Consider the following 18,406-nt stretch of genomic DNA (forward strand, 5'->3'; position numbering starts at 1 on the left):
GCTTTTTTATTTTTTATTTTTTTTTAAAATTATTTCTGTTTAAATCGTAAAACTTATCATTTGAAGCCTATCTGCTATGGTGGTAAAAGTATGAAAAAACAACAACAAAAAACAACAATGACTTAAGCTTTGTCACTATGTTAAGATGTTTTGGAATGATAATGAATCATCGTCATTAAATCGATGTGCAACAAATCAATGCAGATGTGGGTGCCTTAATTGTTGTTAAATACCGTTTTCTCTTTCGGATGTGTGTGTGTGTGTGTGTGTGTGTGTGTGTGTGTGTGTAATATTTGTATATACATATACATACACACACACACATATATATATATATACACACATACATATATATATATATATCTCTCTCTCTCTATATATATATATATATACGTGTGTGTGTGTGTGTGTGTGTGTTTGTGTGTGTGTGTGTGTGTGTGTGACGAAGGCATGCGCTTTTTTTTGAAGTCCCACTCAGCTTTTTTCTTTTACTTCTAATTTTAATTAAAAAAAATGATACAATCCAGATTTGTGAGACGCATAACATTAATTTTTGTTGTCTGTTGTATCTTGCTTGTTGATGTTTTGTTTTAAAAAAGAAGCAACAAATCAGTCTGGCAAGAACGTGACACTGATGAATATACATATATATGAAAATAGCCATTACTTCGTCTGGAAAACATCGATGAATACACACACACATTTTGACGAATACACATGCATATGAAAACAACCACCTTTAGGTTTTGCAAAGTTATCGACAAATATATAATATCCCCTCCTCTCTGCTTTCCCAGTAAAACTGTCTCCAAATATCAATAATAAAACGGTCTTCAAATATTGTCATAAACAAACAATAATTTGCGAAATCCATCAAAATCTGCTAAAACGTCAATCATACATATGCCGTTTCCGTCTTACAAATATGCCATAACAAAACAATAATCTTATAAAACCTATCAAAATCCTTAAACGCCAATCATACATAAGCAGTTTCTTCCCGGATAATGCAATATAAAGTTTCTTTGGTTTGAGTACGTATATTTTAATGACAATGGACTACATTACGTCATCCATCCACCCCTCTCATACAAATGATATCCATGAGTCTCAGTCAGTTAGTTCTCACTTACTGACACACACATGCCTGAAAACCCCACCTTACACATAAACAAATTAAATAAAACCTGGAACACTATTTTCGTACCAAGCTTAATAACATCTTGAAAGTCTAATGTCATGCAAACAGTCAGTGGTCCTGTTTGTATTTGTATTTATATTTCTTTTTATCACAACAGATTTCTCTGTGTGAAATTCGGGCTGCTCTCCCCTGGGAGAGCGAGTCGCTGCACTACAGCGCCACCCATTTTTTGTGTGTATTTTTTCCTGCGTGCAGTTTTATTTGTTTTTCCTATCGAAGTGTATTTTTCTACATAATTTTGCCAGGAACAACCCTTTTGTTGCCGTGGGTTCTTTTACGTGCGCTAAGTGCATGCTGCACACGGGACCTCGGTTTATCGTCTCATCCGAATGACTAGCGTCCAGACCACCACTCCAGGTCTAGTGGAGGGGAAGAAAATATCGGCGGCTGAGCCGTGATTCGAACCAGCGCGCTCAGATTCTCTCGCTTCCTAGGCGGACGCGTTACCTCTAGGCCATCACTAGTTTGTGGTTGTCACTCCCAACTCAGTAATAAAAAAAAGATGATTAAACAAAAACTATTTTCTCACCAACCCCACCCCGAAAAAAGATAAAACAACCCCCTCCTCCCCCCTACCCCCCCCCCCCCCCCAAAAACAACAACAAAAAACAAGCAAACAAAAACTATACCCCCCCTCACCCCCCAAAAAAACAACAACAACCAAGGTTAAAATTTACAGTCTTTTTAAGTTTGTGTCTGGTAATCTAACGTGGTATCCATGAAACGGTTCTGGTTATAAAGAGATGACGGTAAGTCCTGTCGAAGTGATAGTTGAGCATAATGTGAACACAGCCCCGACAGACAACGACATGACCTTGAAGCAAATGCTATTGGAGGCACCAGCGAGGAGGGCTGGACCTAGAGATCACCGCGTTTAACAGGGCATATGGAAGCCTATAGATTGACACTGCCTCACAACAGCAAAAGGAATTGATGTGAATGACGAAGAACAAAAATCAGTGACAAAAGTTCATAATCATATTATGCTTGGATACTGTTCCAAGAACTGTTTCAGTTCAGACACTGGTGTACGAATATAAATAGAATTTGTACATTAGGAAGTAAAAGCATTATGTTGCTCTGGAAATTGATCACTCTACATCAAAATGATATAGGCAGAACGACAAGTATTCATAAACGCACTGATTCCATGTAGCATTAGCTTAGTCCAATACCAATGCTTGGAGAACTTCAAACCAATATGATTCTACAACAACACAGGCGATCCAGGTGAGTTCTCCCGAAACACACAATCGACCGAGAACAGCTGAAACAACTGTCAGTTTCACCGTTCATATCCACTGTAATATTAAATCAGCACTGTCAGATTATTCACGGTATATTCTGGCATCAGTGGTCACTGTCCAGCTTTCTGTACTTGGTCCCCTAGATTCCTTTAACGCCAGCACAAACATGAAACGCACACTGACAGCGAGACAGTACATTTACATGACCCGAGGATTATTGTCATATCTTACAATCTGTGATTATTCAGACGCCACTGAAGCGCCGTGTATCTTCCATGACACTGATATTCTTAACCGTTACCACTACGCACGCACGCACGCGCGCGCACGTACACACACACACACATGCACACGCGCGGATCAAGCATTCCAAAATGAGCCCATGGGAGATTCTAGAACTACAACGAGAATAACCTTTCCGGCCTAGCTATCATAGGTTAATTTGTTCGATAAATTATACATGGATATACACAATAAATGAACCTTGTTTTGATCTTATCAGTCTGAAAAGTCTAAAAAGAATACATCAACAACAACTGAATAAATCACAGGCAATAAAAACACAACAGTGGTGTGGATGACAATCGGCATCATCATGCACACAACTAAAACCAAAAACACGATTTTACTGCACATCTCCACAACAAAACATATGCCGTGGTTGGTTCAATGTGCATTTCTTCATTGTCATTCGCGGAAAAATTAAAGCATACTGCAATAATTTTTTTGATAAAGCACCCCTCCCCCCAAAACACACACACACACACACAAAACAACAACAACAAAAAACACAACTTCCCCCTACTTTCCCTGATATATGTTTGCAAAGAAATTCTTGGAAGCCGTAAAATTTTGATTCATCTTTCCACTGCAAAATGAAGTAAAAGAGCAAATAACACAGTAAGAGAATAAAACGTCCACGAGTCCTGTTTTTTGGTATTAACTTCATCACAGGTTCAAAAGGACACAAACGATCCCATTCCAAGTTCAAAATAAATTATATGATAAATCCGGTTAATATAGTTTCTAATATATATGTTCTTAATTAAACTCAACTTCATTTCATACCTCTAAAGAGGAACACCCACACATATACAAGTGTGCATCACAGGTCATGGAGTAAATAAAACTGTCTTCTATAATGACAACCGATGTGGAGTCCAAAATCTTGTCTCTTGTCACACTATTGGGTGAAATAAAAGCATTGAGAACATGGTTCTGGGCTATGGGCTACCCCCCCCCCCCCCCAGTACTCCCCACCAAAATAAAAATGCACACACACACACAAAAAACCCCACACACACAAAACCACCTCAGAAATGCCTTTTTCTGGTCTTCAGAAAAGCTTTTGATTATCGAACAAAAATTCTGTCCACCTTTCGAAACCCGTTTCAAAACTGTCGGTGTGTCTTCAGAAAAGCTTTTGATTATCGAACAAAAATTCTGTCCCCCTTTCGAAACCCGTTTCAAAACTGTCGGTGTGTTTAAACAGATCTTATCTCATACAATTCTTTTTTTTTTCTGGCCCACCAACGAGGAGGAAGATACCAGGATTTACCTCGTGATGGCAACGCTCTCACACAATGACCAGTAAGCGTGGAGTTCCTCAAGGATGTGTCAGGCCAACTCTTCGATATAGTCATCAGAAAATGACCATCAGATACACATCAGTGCATCCAACTATCTTCATATCGCTTTCAATCGCGTCAGTAAGCGCGGCGTGCATGTGTATCATGTGTGTGTCAGTGAGTGTTCCAAGCACGAAAATCACTATCCCTGGCACCACTACATGTTTCTAAAACTATGACTATTCAACTTCACTTCACTTTTCTGAAACAGCACCAGAAAAGACCACGCTTGGAGAGGCAGTCCTTCCCCTTCTGGGCCTTTGTCCTTTTCCCTTTCTTTTTCTTCTTTCCTTTGGTGGATGAAGCCGTTTCTTTCTGGTCCGAGTCATCACTTTCCTTGATCATGCACGGATGATAGGATTTCATCTGAAAACAACACCAAACAACAACAGCAATAAAACCTGGAGTACAAAGAACGAACAAAATTTAATACACTCACACACAGACTAAACAACACATTCGGGCGGACGTTTTTAAGCATGCACATATGGACATGATTGCACACATACCGTCACCCCATGCACGTACATATACGTTGGCTATAAATACCCAAGTGCTAGTTGTTAGTGTGTTGTGTAAACAGACACATTAATACAAAAATAATGTATGTAAGTATACATATATATATGCTTATATATATATATAGAGAGAGAGAGAGAGAGAGAGAGAGAGGCTGACACAGGGTGTGCGAGAGAACGGGACAGACAGAAGAAACAGACAGACAGAGAAACAGGCAGACGGACAGACAGACAAAGACAAGGATGTAGGAATACCAGTCGAGGGTCGCAGATCTCCGTGACGAGGCCTGCCAGCCTGTGGAAGGCAGCGAACACGTTGTCTCCAGTCTTGGCGCTGGTCTCGTAAAACCCGAACACCTTCCCCGCCTTCACCATCTGTCCGAGGCCGTGTCACACACACACACACACACATGTAATCATACAACACACAAACACACACGCATGCACACACACATGTAATCATACAATACGCACACACACACAAACATACACATGTAATGATATAACACAAACACACACACACATATGTAATCATTTAAACACACACACATGTAATCATACAACACACACACACACACACACACACATGTAACCATACAAGAAATACATGTAATCATATAACCTACACACACACACACACACGTGGTAATTAGCACTTTGACATGAATGATGTACGGCATATACCCGATTGCACTGTAACTTATAGAGAGTAGAAGACAAGAGGGAGACAGAAAGGTGGAGAGAGAGAGCGAGAGAGGGGTGGGGGGTGGGGGGGGAAGAGAGACACACATAGACAGAGAAAAAGATATACACACACATATATATATATGTATATACAAAGAGAGAGAGAGAGAGAGAGAGAGAGAGAGAGAGGTGTGTGTGTGTGTGTGGAGACACAGACAGAGAAAACAAGCAGTAACAAGAGAGAGAGAGAGAGACAGACAGAGACAGACAGAGACAGACAGACCTGCAGACACACAGACAAACCTGTAGACAGACAGAGAGAATGATGGAGACACCACACACACACAACACCCACTGCCCTCCCCGATCCCCCTACCCCCCAAAATAAAACCAAAGGGGTGCTTACCATCTCTCCATCCTCCTTGGTCACCTGTCGCCGTTCCTCCATGTCGGCCTTGTTGCCGCACAACACAATGGGAACGGGTTCATACTTGTTGTGGCTGTGGCGGATGCCCTGTCATCACCACAAACACGCGCACGCACACGCACACGCGCCCGCCCACACACACACACACACGTATGCAGACACACACATACACATATATATATATATACACACGCACGCACAAGCACACACACACCACAGATCAGAAGTGATGTATCATATAATACAATATACATAATTGTATTGTGGGGTGTGTGTGTGTGTGTGTGTGTGTGTGTGTGTGTGTGTGTGTGAGGGGGGGGGGTATAATTACGTGTGAAGCCTTTGTGTGTGTGTGTGTGTGTAAGGGGGTGGAGGTGGGGAGGGGTGAGGGTTGGGGCGGGGAGGGAGCTGTGTACTTGTATGTAGCCTATTTTATAGCGCTGTGATGCAGGCGCTACAGCAATGCAGCATACAGACAATGCACTGTATTGAACGGTATTGCATGGTAATCAATTGTAATACATTGCGCTGCATTCCTGTGCACTGCACTGTATTCTTAGTTTGTCCATGTGTACAAGCATAAGGAAGGGAGGAAGGAAGGAAGGAAAGGAGGAAGGAAGGAAGCAAGAAAGGAACGATGGAAGCCAGAAAGGAAGCAAGGAAGGAAAGAAGGAAGGTCGCAAAGATGGAATGAAAGAAGGAAGCAAGGAAGGGAGGGAGGAAGAAGGTTGGAAGGAAGGAAGGAAGGAAGGAAGGAAGGAAGGAAGGAAGGAAAAGGGATGCAAATATGGAAGGAAGAAAGAAAGGATAGAAGCAAGCAAGGAAAGAAACAAGGAAGGAAGCAATCAAGCAAGAAGTGAAAAAAGAAAGAAAGGAAGGTAGGAGAGAAAGAAGGAAGCACACAAAAAAAGGGGAAAAAAAAAACAAACAAAAAAAAACCCAACCAGCGGAACTTGAGCTTACACTTACAGTTTCTACGCTGTTGATCCAGTATTCCAGATTACTGTATGACTCCCGGTCTGTGATATCATACACCAGTATTATGCCCTTGAAAAAAGAAACAAAGACAAACTAATGAGGATGTAAAACAACTATAACAAACTAATAAGGATGTATAAACATTCGCATATTATTTACGCTAAAGTCATAAAAGAAACAACACAAAACAACGTTTCCAAACATTAGAATTTAACAATACTACGAAGATTAAATGTAAAATTTACTAGCAGGTTCAACATGCACACACATTTGTTTATGAAAGTGTACATATTCGTGATGATGGCAGACAGACAAAGAAATAGATAAAGAGGTATATAATTATAAATGAAACAGACAGACAGACATTGATTATGTACATATTCCCATACAAAGACCGACATTATAGTCAGACAGTAACGGGCACAAAAATAAACACAAGACAGAAAGAAAGAATAGGAAAAAAATACATGCTGACAACCTACGGAATATGATGCTTTTATATTGTCAAAAAGAAGACAATGAAGAAGAAGGGGCAGAAGAAGTAGAAGAAGAAGAAGGAAAAGGATGATGATGATAATGATGATGATGATGATGATGAAGGGGGTGGGGGAGGAGGAGAAGCAGCGATAACTGAGAACAATGTACATCACCACACCACCCCTCTATCCCCCTACTCTCGCTACCCTCCTCTTACCCCCAGTTAAGTAGTCCTGTCCCTTCCCCTTTTCCTACATTCACAGGCTCCCACGACACACACACACACACACACACACACACACACATTCACAGGCTCCCACAACACACACACACACACACACCAAAGACACGCCCACACCCCCACGCATAGAGCAGAGGGGCAAAGGGCAGAAGGCAAGTGTCTTATCACCTGAGTCTCACGAAACTGTTGACGGCGTATGGAGCGGAACCGTTCATTACCCGCCGTGTCCCTGTAAGACCGGTCAAACAGGAAGAATGTCATACTCAACCCACGTTTTATTTCTTGAATGGTGAGTCATGTGCTCTGTGTGTGTGTGTGTGTGTGTGTGTGTGTGGGCACGCGCCGCGTGTGTGGGCGCGCGCCGCGTGTGTGGGCGTGGGTGTATGTATGTATGTATGTATGCATGCATGCGGCGTGTGTGTGTGTGTGTGTGTGTGTGTGTGAAAGCAAAACTAGTCATGGGAACTTCTAGGTAAAGGAAGGGGGCAGCAAGCGTGCGTGACAGAGAGAGAGAGAGGGAGAGAGAGGGAGAGAGAGAGGGAGAGGGGAAGAGATAGAGAAAGAGGGAGCGAGGGAGAGAGAGAGAGAGAGAGGGAGAGAGGGGGGAGAAAGAGAGGGAGAGAGAGACAGAGGAGAGAGAGAAAGAGAGGGGGAGGGAGAGAGAGACAGAGGGGAGAGAGAGAGAGAGAGAGAGAGAGAGAAGCATAGAGAGGCAGACAGACGGAGACCGAGAGAGACAGACAGACAGAGACATACTGGGAGAGACAGATTGAGAGAGACAGAGAGATGCAATATAATGACAAGACAAGATATGAATCAAGTCACTCACCAAACGTTCAATGCTATCAAAGCACCGTCTGCCTCAATCACTTTCGTCACAAAGTCCTCCCCTGGTCAACAGACAGACGGACATCACATGTCTTTAATGAAGGAGCGCTCACCGAGCACAGATAACAGTGTTACTAGTATCAGTATGTGTTTCAAATAAATCATATCAGGGTGAACAGATAGGACAGCACTGCATCATGCAACGTTTCCAAGGAGTGTGACAGTCAATACAGCTGTCAAAGTTTCAAAAAATGTCGAACAGCATAGAATGATCTCAGAGGGGGGAAAAAAAAAAAAGACGAACTTGAAACAGGCGAAACTGAATCAACAATTTTAGGGACAGGCGAATCGGCGTGTGCTGGTGTGCGTTGGGGGAGGGGTGTGGTGCGGGATGGAGTGGGGGATGCGGTGGGGGTTGAGGCTGGGAGTGAGGGGACGGGAAAGGGGGTACAGTTTGGTTTACTTCTGTCAGGGACTGTGTAACTGGTACAAAGGACACTTTTGATTATCACATTTTCAGGGACTGTGCATTTGGTGCAGAGTACAATTTTATAAAGGTCTGGGACCGCAGAGTTAATGCAGACGACAAACATACATACACACACACGCGCGCGCGCGCGCACACACACACACAGATGATACACACACACACACAGAGCAACACACACACACACACACACACCTACCCCTCTCCACACACACACACACACACACAGTGAACCAGCGTCTCACCAACAGTGGGTATAGTGTTGGTGATGAACTCTCTGCCCATCAAGGACCTCAGGATGGCCGTCTTGCCCACCCCGCTCGTCCCCAGGATCAGCACTTTGTAGGAAACGGCGCAGTTGTCCTTCGTCAAGGGCATGGCGCCCGGTGACCTTGACCCTTACAAGGTCAGTGTCCACTGGCTGGCAACGACGTCTTGGTCAGCGTCTGCAGCAAGCAAAGGAGTAAAATATCTTAGATTGCCAGTAGGAAGACAAGACTGAGGAGGAGTGAACAACAGTACCCGGGCTCTCACAGCAACGGATTCCGGCTTCAGTCAACATTCCGGCCCGTCCTCTCAATGACTGATGCAGCCAGCCTGTCGTTCTTGCACCGAATACAGCTTGGGGGAAAGCACGCTACTATTGCATTGATTCATTTTGCATTATATGTGACTCTACAGTCCAGTTATTTCATCATGAATCTGACCAGTCAACAGTAAATACGTACGGCATTATGTCAGCGATCATCAGGAATCCCATACGGCAAAAACTACTACTTCATTTACAGATCTCCACTTCAGAGCCAGATTATTATCATTAAAAAAAAAAAAAAATTCAATCCTTACATCCACAACTAATCTTGAGGAAAATGAAACTCCCAGAAGAAAACAACCAATCGAATTTTGCCAAGTCTCCTGATGGAGAAAATATAAAATATTCATATGCTACAATGAAAATTAAAAGTTAAATCAAAATTACCACATAAACAAAAACAACTTAGGTGTCTCGCACAATCAGCGCCCTGGGGAAAGTCTGTAGAAATAATTGTAAAAAAAAAAAAACCCCAAAAAACCAACAACCAACAACACACAATCAGCCGTTTGTTTAGCAAGTCTGCATTGTCTTTGCCGCTCTTAAGTTCGTTAAGGATACGTCATTCGCAAGGCATCCTGTTTTGACGTCATATCCTGACGTTCTTCTTGTGAGAGAGAGAGAGAGAGAGAGAGAGAGAGAGAGAGAGAGAGAGTGTGTGTGTGTGTGTGTGTGTGTGACATCATTATCGATGAAGAAACACGTCGGTCATGATGACGTTTTGTTTATTATTATTATTATTAGTTCCGACCGCAAATTGACTTCTTGCGAGTGACAAATAACACATACACAAGATACCCTAACAAAAAAGGCTGTTCTAGAGAACTGTCACGGACTGAGGGGAAGAAGAAGACACAGGCTCAGACGAAGACGACGACGACGACGAAGAAGAAGAAGAATCAGAATGCACACTAATATGGGGCAAACTCAGGGGCTTCACGTGTACTTTTCGTCAAGATCCAGAGCATAAACAAACATCACTATTCTGAATGACCACCACATTGGAGTGGTGGCCTAGAGGTAACGCGTACGCCTAGGAAGCGAGAGAGAATCTGAGCGCGTTTGTCCGAATCACGACTCAGCCGCCGATATTTTCTCCCCCTCCACTAGACCTTGAGTGGTGGTCTGGGCGCTAGTCATTCGGATGAGACGATAAACCGAGGTCCCGTGTGCAGCATGCACTTAGCGCACGTAAAAGAACCCTGACGGCAACAAAAGGGTTGTTCCTGGCAAAATTCTGTAGAAAAATCCTCTTCGATAGGAAAAACAAATAAAACTGCACGCAGGAAAAAATACAAAAAAAAAGAAAAAAAAGAAAAAAGAAAAGAAAAAAGAGTGGCGCTGTAGTATAGCGACGCACTCTCCCTGGGGAGAGCAGCCCGAATTTCACGCAGAGAAATCTGTTGTGGTAAAAAGAAATACAAATACAAATATAATTTTACAGATCAAAATGGGCAAAAAACATCTATAGGACGAGAATACACTTCTCAACATAATCTTTAAAAAAAAAGTATATCAATCAAAAAGTTACGGCAATGCGCACATTTAGCTGGGCAGATGACTAACAAGCTGGTTACAAACCAGTAGCCTAATCCACAAAATCTGCAGAGGTTAGGAGTGTCCCACTGATACATCGCGTTTACAGATTCCAAACATTTTGCACACGATAGAATATAAACATGATCCCGTGGCTGCAAAAACCTGACACATGAAATTCAACCTGATCCCACAAACTGGACGCTAAGGACCCATAGAACTGCGCGTGTCAAATGAAGAAGAATTGATGCTTCTACGACATGTTGATCAAGGATGGCACTGAATCAGTCGGAGGTGCTTCATAGTAAAGGAACAGCTGCGAGGAGAAACAATTATGGCCTGATCTAGTTGTGAGCGCTATCGCAAAAATGATCCGTGTGTGTGTGCGTGTGTGTGTGAGTGTGTGTGTCACGTTGTGTGTGTGCATGTGTGTGTGTATGTGTATGTGTGTCAGTGTGTGCGTGTGCGTGCGTGTGCGTGCGTGCGTGCGTGCGTGCGTGTGTGTGTGTGTGTGTGTGCGTATGTGTGTGTGTGTGCATGTGTGTGTGCGTATGTGTGTGTGTGTGTGTGTGTGTGTGTGTGTGTGTGTGTTTGTGTGTGCGTGTGTGCATGTGTGTCAGTGTGTGTGTGTGTGTGTGTTAGTTAACAGAGGGCATTCCTTGTTTCTGACACGAAGCAGTTGGTATGCGCCTTGAATAATAGCGCGTGGAAATTGCTTTGCTTTATTAATAATGTAATCAATTAACTTTTTACTACTTACGGAGACACTTCCCACTTTTTTCCTTTCTTGTCGATATGACATTTAGACGATAAGCACTGGATATTTCATTAGTTTGATAAATGAAAATACTGCAAATAGTACAAAGTTCGTATAGCAGTCTATACCTACTTGTAAACAACCACCACCGCCTGCACGCACAAACATCCTTCCACCGCAGTATCCACGTGAAGTTATTATCCCCGAAACCACAATCACAGAGCAGGACCACAATGATCATTCCATAAAAAAAACAACCAACAACAAAAAAAACAAACAAAAAACACACACACCAAAAACATGAACTTGACAACAGCCAGCTGGACAATGTCCGCACTGAATGACCACACACACACACATATTACACACACACAGAGCGAGTACTACGACACAAACTGACCAGGTAATTAGTCCATTGCTATAAACAACACAGCGTCTTGAGGTTGACCTGAGAGAAAGACGATACCTTCACAAGCGCCGGACAATGGACACTGGCTTGGCCAGTGATATTCAGGGCTCTAATTGGCCCCTGTCTATCTGTCTATATATATATATGTAAATATGTATAATTCCTCATGCCAAGTCTGCGGGAATGGTCATTATTGCGATAAGTGCGTCGTTGTTTTGTGGTTTTAGAACGTTTTATTGCTCATTGACATATAGACAGAAACACATACACACACACACACACACACAATGCTTGAGTGAGTGTGAGACTACTGAAAGAGAGGAAACAGAAAATACGGACTGACAAAGACATCGAGACTCACAGCCACCGGTAAAGACACACACAGATAAGACATAGTAAGACAGAGAGAAAACGCACAAAAAGGGACTCGAGCGTTCACATCCTTCTGTATGTATGCAGAGCGTTCACATCCTTCTGTATGTATGCAGAGCGTTCACACCCTTTTGTATGTATGCAGAGCGTTCACATCCTTCTGTGTGTATGCAGAGCGTTCACATCCTTCTGTGTGTATGCAGAGCGTTCACATCCTTCTGTATGTATGCAGAGCGTTCACATCCTTCTGTATGTATGCAGAGTGTTCACATCCTTCTGTATGTATGCATCCTGTTACAAAACAGACCATAGCAGAAGAACATAAATGTCGCACGTTGTGGCGAGCTATATTATCGTTAAACCGTAGAGCTGTTGCTGTTACTGAGGTCACCCTCTCCCCGCCCACCTCCCTCCCACCCCTCTCTCTGTGTGCTCTGGTAACAAGATAGGGCCCAATGCCCCAGTGACCTCTCTCGCTGCCAACCGGATAGACTGCCTCAGACACAAGGTGGGGAAAGAAAGGTCGGATGTGAAAGTGGTGTGCTGTGTATTATATATCATTGTTTTATTGTGTTGTGTTGCGTTAAAGTATATATTATAGCTGTGTGTGTGTGTGTGTGTGTGTGTGTGTGTGTGTGTGTGTGTGTGTGCGCGCGCACGCGCGTGTGTCAATATTTATAATCGTAACTGCTGATCAGGTGGAGTACGGTGATACCCCGACTGTGCTGAAATCCAAAACTGAGCTGTTTATTTGTTTCCATGCGTAACTGAGAAGCGTTAGCTATTCAAACGCGTGGCCGTTGTTCAATCACTTTGTAACGCCTATAAGGAGGAGGAGGCGTTTAATGATCATAATTATTATCACTTAACTGCGTATCCAGTGGACATGATGATGATGATGATGATGATGATGATGATGATGATTGTGATGGTGATGATGATGATGATGATGACAACGTATGAGAGAAGAGGGAGGAGTGGAAGAAGAAGGCTGGTGAAACAAACGCTTCATGCGCGCCGGCAAGCCCGATTCACGTCCACAGGTTTATCTTTAACCGGACTGATGTGATCGCCTGTGTCGCAGGGCACGACTTGACGTGCAGTCAATTAATTAATGGAAACGTGTTCTCCATAAGGCTGATTGTGTGCTCCCCTTCCCCCATAATTAATTAGACACACGCACCGAGTTACCTTCACAGAATACTCGCGCTAGCTCCGAGTAGGCCTAATGCGAATTCTTCACAAATGTTGCTGTGGAACTGTTTTTGGTTCGATGGAGCTACACCTAAGAGAGCCATACGGCCGGAAAGTTGTAAGCATGATCTTTGGGTACCGGTCGTGTCTTTTCTCTGTATCTCTATCTTCTTCTCTGTGATCTATCTCTTGTCTCTCTCTCTGTATGCCTGACCCCCCCCCCCCCCCCCCCCACACACACACACACTCCCCCCTCTCTCTCTAGAGCTCTCTCGCTAGCCCCGAGTAATTCGAATTCGAAACCGAAATGTTGCTGTGGAACTGTTTTGGGTTTGATGTAGGTATACCTATGAGAGCCATACGGAAAGTTATAAGCATGATCTTTGGGTACCGGTCGTGTCTTTTCTCTGTATCTCTGTTTTCTTCTCTGTTATCTATCTCTTGTCTCTCTCTCTGTATGCCTGACCCCCCGCCCCCCCCACACACACACTCCCCCCCTCTCTCTCTAGAAGCTCTCTCTATTTCTCTCTCCGGGTTTCTCTTTCTCTCTGTTCTTGCTATGTGCATCTCTTTTAGACTTATTGTTTCATATTTACATTACTATAGTATTTGATAACATATACGATGTATGCTTATATGTGTGTAAGTGTGCGTAAGAGAGAGAGAGAGAGAGAGAGAGAGAGAGAGAGAGAGAGAGTGTGTTCTCTATGTTTTTTTTCCTATGTAGTTATTAATACCATGCTTGTGTGTGTGTGTGTGTGTGTGTGTGTGTGTGTGTTATGATCACCATGCTTAAGCCTTTATGTAGTATTGTGAACGCATGTTATGACTTTTAAGTAGCATCAGTTGTGCAGTGCATGCAATGACATATATAATGTAGTATTGTGTAGTGTAGACCCTGTTTCAGAGCGGGGACTGGATGAAAAACAAGAGAGGCAAGGCCTTCAAGACTCACTTGTGATACACTTAAAAAAAAAAAAAAAAAAAATTCCAAGGTTTTTATGTATTGAGTATAATTTCAAAATGTAATGTTTAAGATGAGAAAGATCAGTTTAAAGCCAATTAACTCCCCTAGCATTAATTACAGAGTAATTTCCCTTTTTTTACTATCTGCACCAAAACGTTTGCAAAATAAATAAAACTTCCATGCTTAGCAAAAGAAGTTCCTGTTTGAACAAAAAATGATAATAAAGACTGCTCTTGTTGTTGGGTCAGAATATCAGATCAAAGTTCCAAGTTTAGAGAATACAAAAAATATAATACAAAGTAAATGCAGTTTGCATATAATTAGGCTTCATTTTTTATTTTTTGTGCCCATCCCACAGGTGCAATATTGTTTTAAACAAGGTGACTGGAAAGAACTGAATTTTTCCTATTTTTATGCCTAATTTGGTGTCAACTGACAAAGCATTTGCAGAGAAAATGTCAATGTTAAAGTTTACCACGGACACACAGACACACACACACAGACAACTGAACACCGGGTTAAAACATACTCACTTTGTTTACACAAGTGAGTCAAAACAGCGCCAGTGCTTATCTATGATTCTCGAAAATAAAGAATTTTGTCTTGTCTTGTCTTGTCTGCACCCGCCTTTCCCTCTTCCTTTTCGTTTGTCTGTCTCTACACTTCTCCGTTGCTTGTTTATCTGTCTCTTATTTTCCTGTTTATGTGTCTGACGTATGTCTCTGCACTCCAACTCTCTGCCTGTGCATTTATTTCAGTTGTAATCTTTCTCTCCCTTTCTCGCTCTATTCTTGCCCCCCCCCCCCGCCCCCCAACCCCACCACTACCCCCCGTCCTCAACTTCCATCTCGTTTTCAGCGGCTATGTATGGGCCGGTGGCCTTGTCATCAAACTGTTGTCTGTGTCTCTTTACCGTGTCGTCTATCACTATTTACCAAAAATTTTGCCAACTGCCTGCTTGTTCTCTCTCTCTCTCCAGGCGAGCCGATAATCACATGATTGCGAAGCAGTTTGATGGGTCACTTGCAGGTCGTTCAGTTTGAGAACAGCTGCACCCTTACCAAACATCGAAAGCTCTTTGAGCTAGTACGGTTTATTTGGGGAGCAGCCGCACTTTATGTCAGCACGAGTAGCTGAAAACATGGCGCGGCAAACCAGACTGAGACAGGGAGGAGGGAGTGAAAATAAACAGTGAAGACCCGACTAAAAACTTTTCAACTGGACTGCTGCGATAACTCACGTTGCTGTTATTTATCTTGGACCAAGCTGCTTCGGCCAAGTCCGAAGATTATTTTCAAATCTTGACTTTTCTATCTATTTTTAAACTATTTTCTTTCTGTTCTTTGTTCAGTTTCTTTCACGTCTTTGCTTTTCTTTCTTTCTTTTTCGGTGGTTATTTTCTTTGTATGGTAAAGGCCAGCGTGTTGGATTTATGCCAACAAAGGTCAGGCATCTGTTGTTTTTTTCAAACAGCAGATGCCGAGTAGTTTATATGAACCCGTCCGCACTACACTTTGACACATCCTAGAAACTGAAACCGTACAGTGCTGAAAAAGAGATGGCCAGTTAAAACTCCCCCTCCCCCCCTCTTTCATAGTGTATTTTGTCCTCGGAATGTACTGACGGCACGAGAACATTGCACTTGCCATATTCAAAGGAACACATTTTTAAAAGATCTATTTTTGTATCTCTTTCTCTATGAAGGTAAATCTAAGTCAAAGTCAGTAAGACCGTCGTAGCATCCTGTCTGTCTGTTTGCCTCTCTCAATCACCGTGACGAACGCACATGCGCGCGCGCACGCACGCACACACACACACACACACACGCACACACACACACGCACACACACACACGCACGCGCACACAAGCACACACACAAACACACACACCATTATCACAAAGCTTCAAGCTGCGATATAATACGTACCACCTTCTGAATCCCCCGCATTCCATCGCAGACTTAAGTCACGACGTTGGACATGTGCAAAAACGTGTGTAACACCAGCAGCAGCAGCAGCAGCAGCAGCAGACCTGACAATTAACTCCCTGATCGAAGCAACCGACAGCCGACCACCGTTTGTGCCTCTTTCCTCAGTACAGGGTGTGTGAAGGTGAAGGTGAGAACAAGCAATACCCGTTCTTCAATCAGGGGGAACGCCAGGCAGCTGGCTGCTGCACGTTAATGCACAAACTGGCTATCGCCACTGCGACAGTGTTGATAATCAAACCAGCTTTCCACGGAAATGAAGTATATATACACTCACTCGCAGACCTTTGCAGCGGCATCTCAGTCTCACCAACGGCCGGACAGTCTGAGTCTGAAGCAAAGACTACCGACTATAACTTCCTGTAAAGAGGTGGAAGACGTGAAGAAATGGTGGTTTTGTAGAACACTTTGGATGCGTTTTTCTGACGATTTTCTGTGCTCAAGAGTACAGAACATCGTTTTACGTGTTGACGAAAAACCCAAACAAACCCGTACTGTTTGGTTACATGCATGCCATCTCGAACATGTATTGATTAACAACAACGGAATATTCCCCCAATCTTGTCACTGCATTGTTAGATGTCATTACACTGTTGATCTGTTTATCAGTTATTATCACGCATTAAACACGTTCTGACGTTTTAATAGTAAAAATATCGAAAACCACTGATAAATAAGCACAGAAGGGAAAGGGAAAGCATTCTATTTTAAACCTTCCTTTCACCTACATCAGTCACGCACTTATACTCGGTCACACACACAAACACACACACACACACACACACACACACACACACACACACGTGCCGCATGCCACACGCAGAGTAATCACTGAGTGACAAAGGGAGACAAAGTGGACCATTAGCGACATCCGAGCATTGCCCCCGACAGAGCTGGCACAGGTATGTTTGCCAGTACAGGCATGCGCTTGTACGCGCGTGTGCGCATACCGTCTGTATTTCCGAGCGTTTGCAAGTGTGAGCGTGACTGTGTCTGCCGACAAGAATTATGGTTTCTATTAACAGTGCACTTGAGCCTGTCCGTAAGTGAACACAAGCGTGCGTGTGAGGTGACGTGGAACCTGAAAACGACCAGGTCTCCGTTAGCGTCGTGTCTCTTCCATCATCAGTTTTATTATTTCTCTCCCCCCCCCCCTTCTTTTCCATCATCATTGTCATTCATATCAACCAGCCAGTGCAGTGAGTCTCTTCTGTTATAGTTCTGCAGACCACGGGTCCACGTCTTCCGGTTTGTCAGAACGGCTTGGAAGTAGCTATTTATGTTCACAATCATATCTGTGACAAAACACTACCAAATATCCATACACATTTATCTTGGAAAATGTGTATTAATATGTTCACAATAAAAGATGTCACGAACACGAATCGTGTACCCTATCCTGTGATAATATACGCACGGAAGTAAGTCTGGAATCATGGGAATCGAGTATGATATATAAACCGCTTTATTTGTAATAAATAAATAAATAAAATAACTTGTAATAATAGTATCAGTGTCTTCAACATTTATTCCAGATACACACCCCACTCCCCCCCCCCCCCCAAAAAAAAAACCAACAAAAAAATCCAACAAAAAACCACAAAAAACCACAAATGAGACACACACACACACACACACACACAGAGAGAGAGAGAGAGAGAGAGAGAGAGCATTCCTCTAGCTGTGGAAGACTAACCCTGATACAGTCTGACATTTACACGTGCGTCACCCTCTAAAACTGGACCTAGAAACCTACTCCTATTTCCACGAGCAATTACTTCTATGTTTCCAACGGTACCCAAAAGCTGCTCTCACTGCAGCTGAAGTGAGATCACATCAAGAAAAGGAACATCGCTTTAGTCTGACATCACCTAC

General features: G+C 43.1%; 1 protein-coding gene across 7 annotated transcripts in view; it reads right to left on the reverse strand.

The window, feature by feature from the left end:
- Window positions 1-205: 205 nt before the first annotated feature.
- LOC143280090 (ras-related protein Rab-13-like) overlaps window positions 206-18,406 on the reverse strand; it is a 57,865-nt gene continuing 39,664 nt past the window's right edge. For 6 of the 7 annotated variants that reach the window (XM_076584620.1, XM_076584614.1, XM_076584615.1 and 3 more), the window contains exons 2-8: window positions 8,962-9,162; window positions 8,231-8,291; window positions 7,570-7,630; window positions 6,675-6,752; window positions 5,685-5,792; window positions 4,850-4,969; window positions 206-4,442 (exon numbers count right to left, since the gene is read on the reverse strand). In XM_076584620.1, coding sequence (XP_076440735.1) covers window positions 4,266-4,442; window positions 4,850-4,969; window positions 5,685-5,792; window positions 6,675-6,752; window positions 7,570-7,630; window positions 8,231-8,291; window positions 8,962-9,094 — 738 coding nt within the window. In that variant the 5' untranslated portion in view covers window positions 9,095-9,162 and the 3' untranslated portion in view covers window positions 206-4,265. Of the gene's footprint in view, window positions 4,443-4,849; window positions 4,970-5,684; window positions 5,793-6,674; window positions 6,753-7,569; window positions 7,631-8,230; window positions 8,292-8,961; window positions 9,163-10,144; window positions 10,213-18,406 lie in introns of those variants that run through there. The other variant, XM_076584619.1, reaches the window with a different exon arrangement.

Source organism: Babylonia areolata, chromosome 3, assembly GCF_041734735.1.
Source record: "Babylonia areolata isolate BAREFJ2019XMU chromosome 3, ASM4173473v1, whole genome shotgun sequence".
NCBI lineage: Eukaryota > Metazoa > Mollusca > Gastropoda > Neogastropoda > Buccinidae > Babylonia > Babylonia areolata.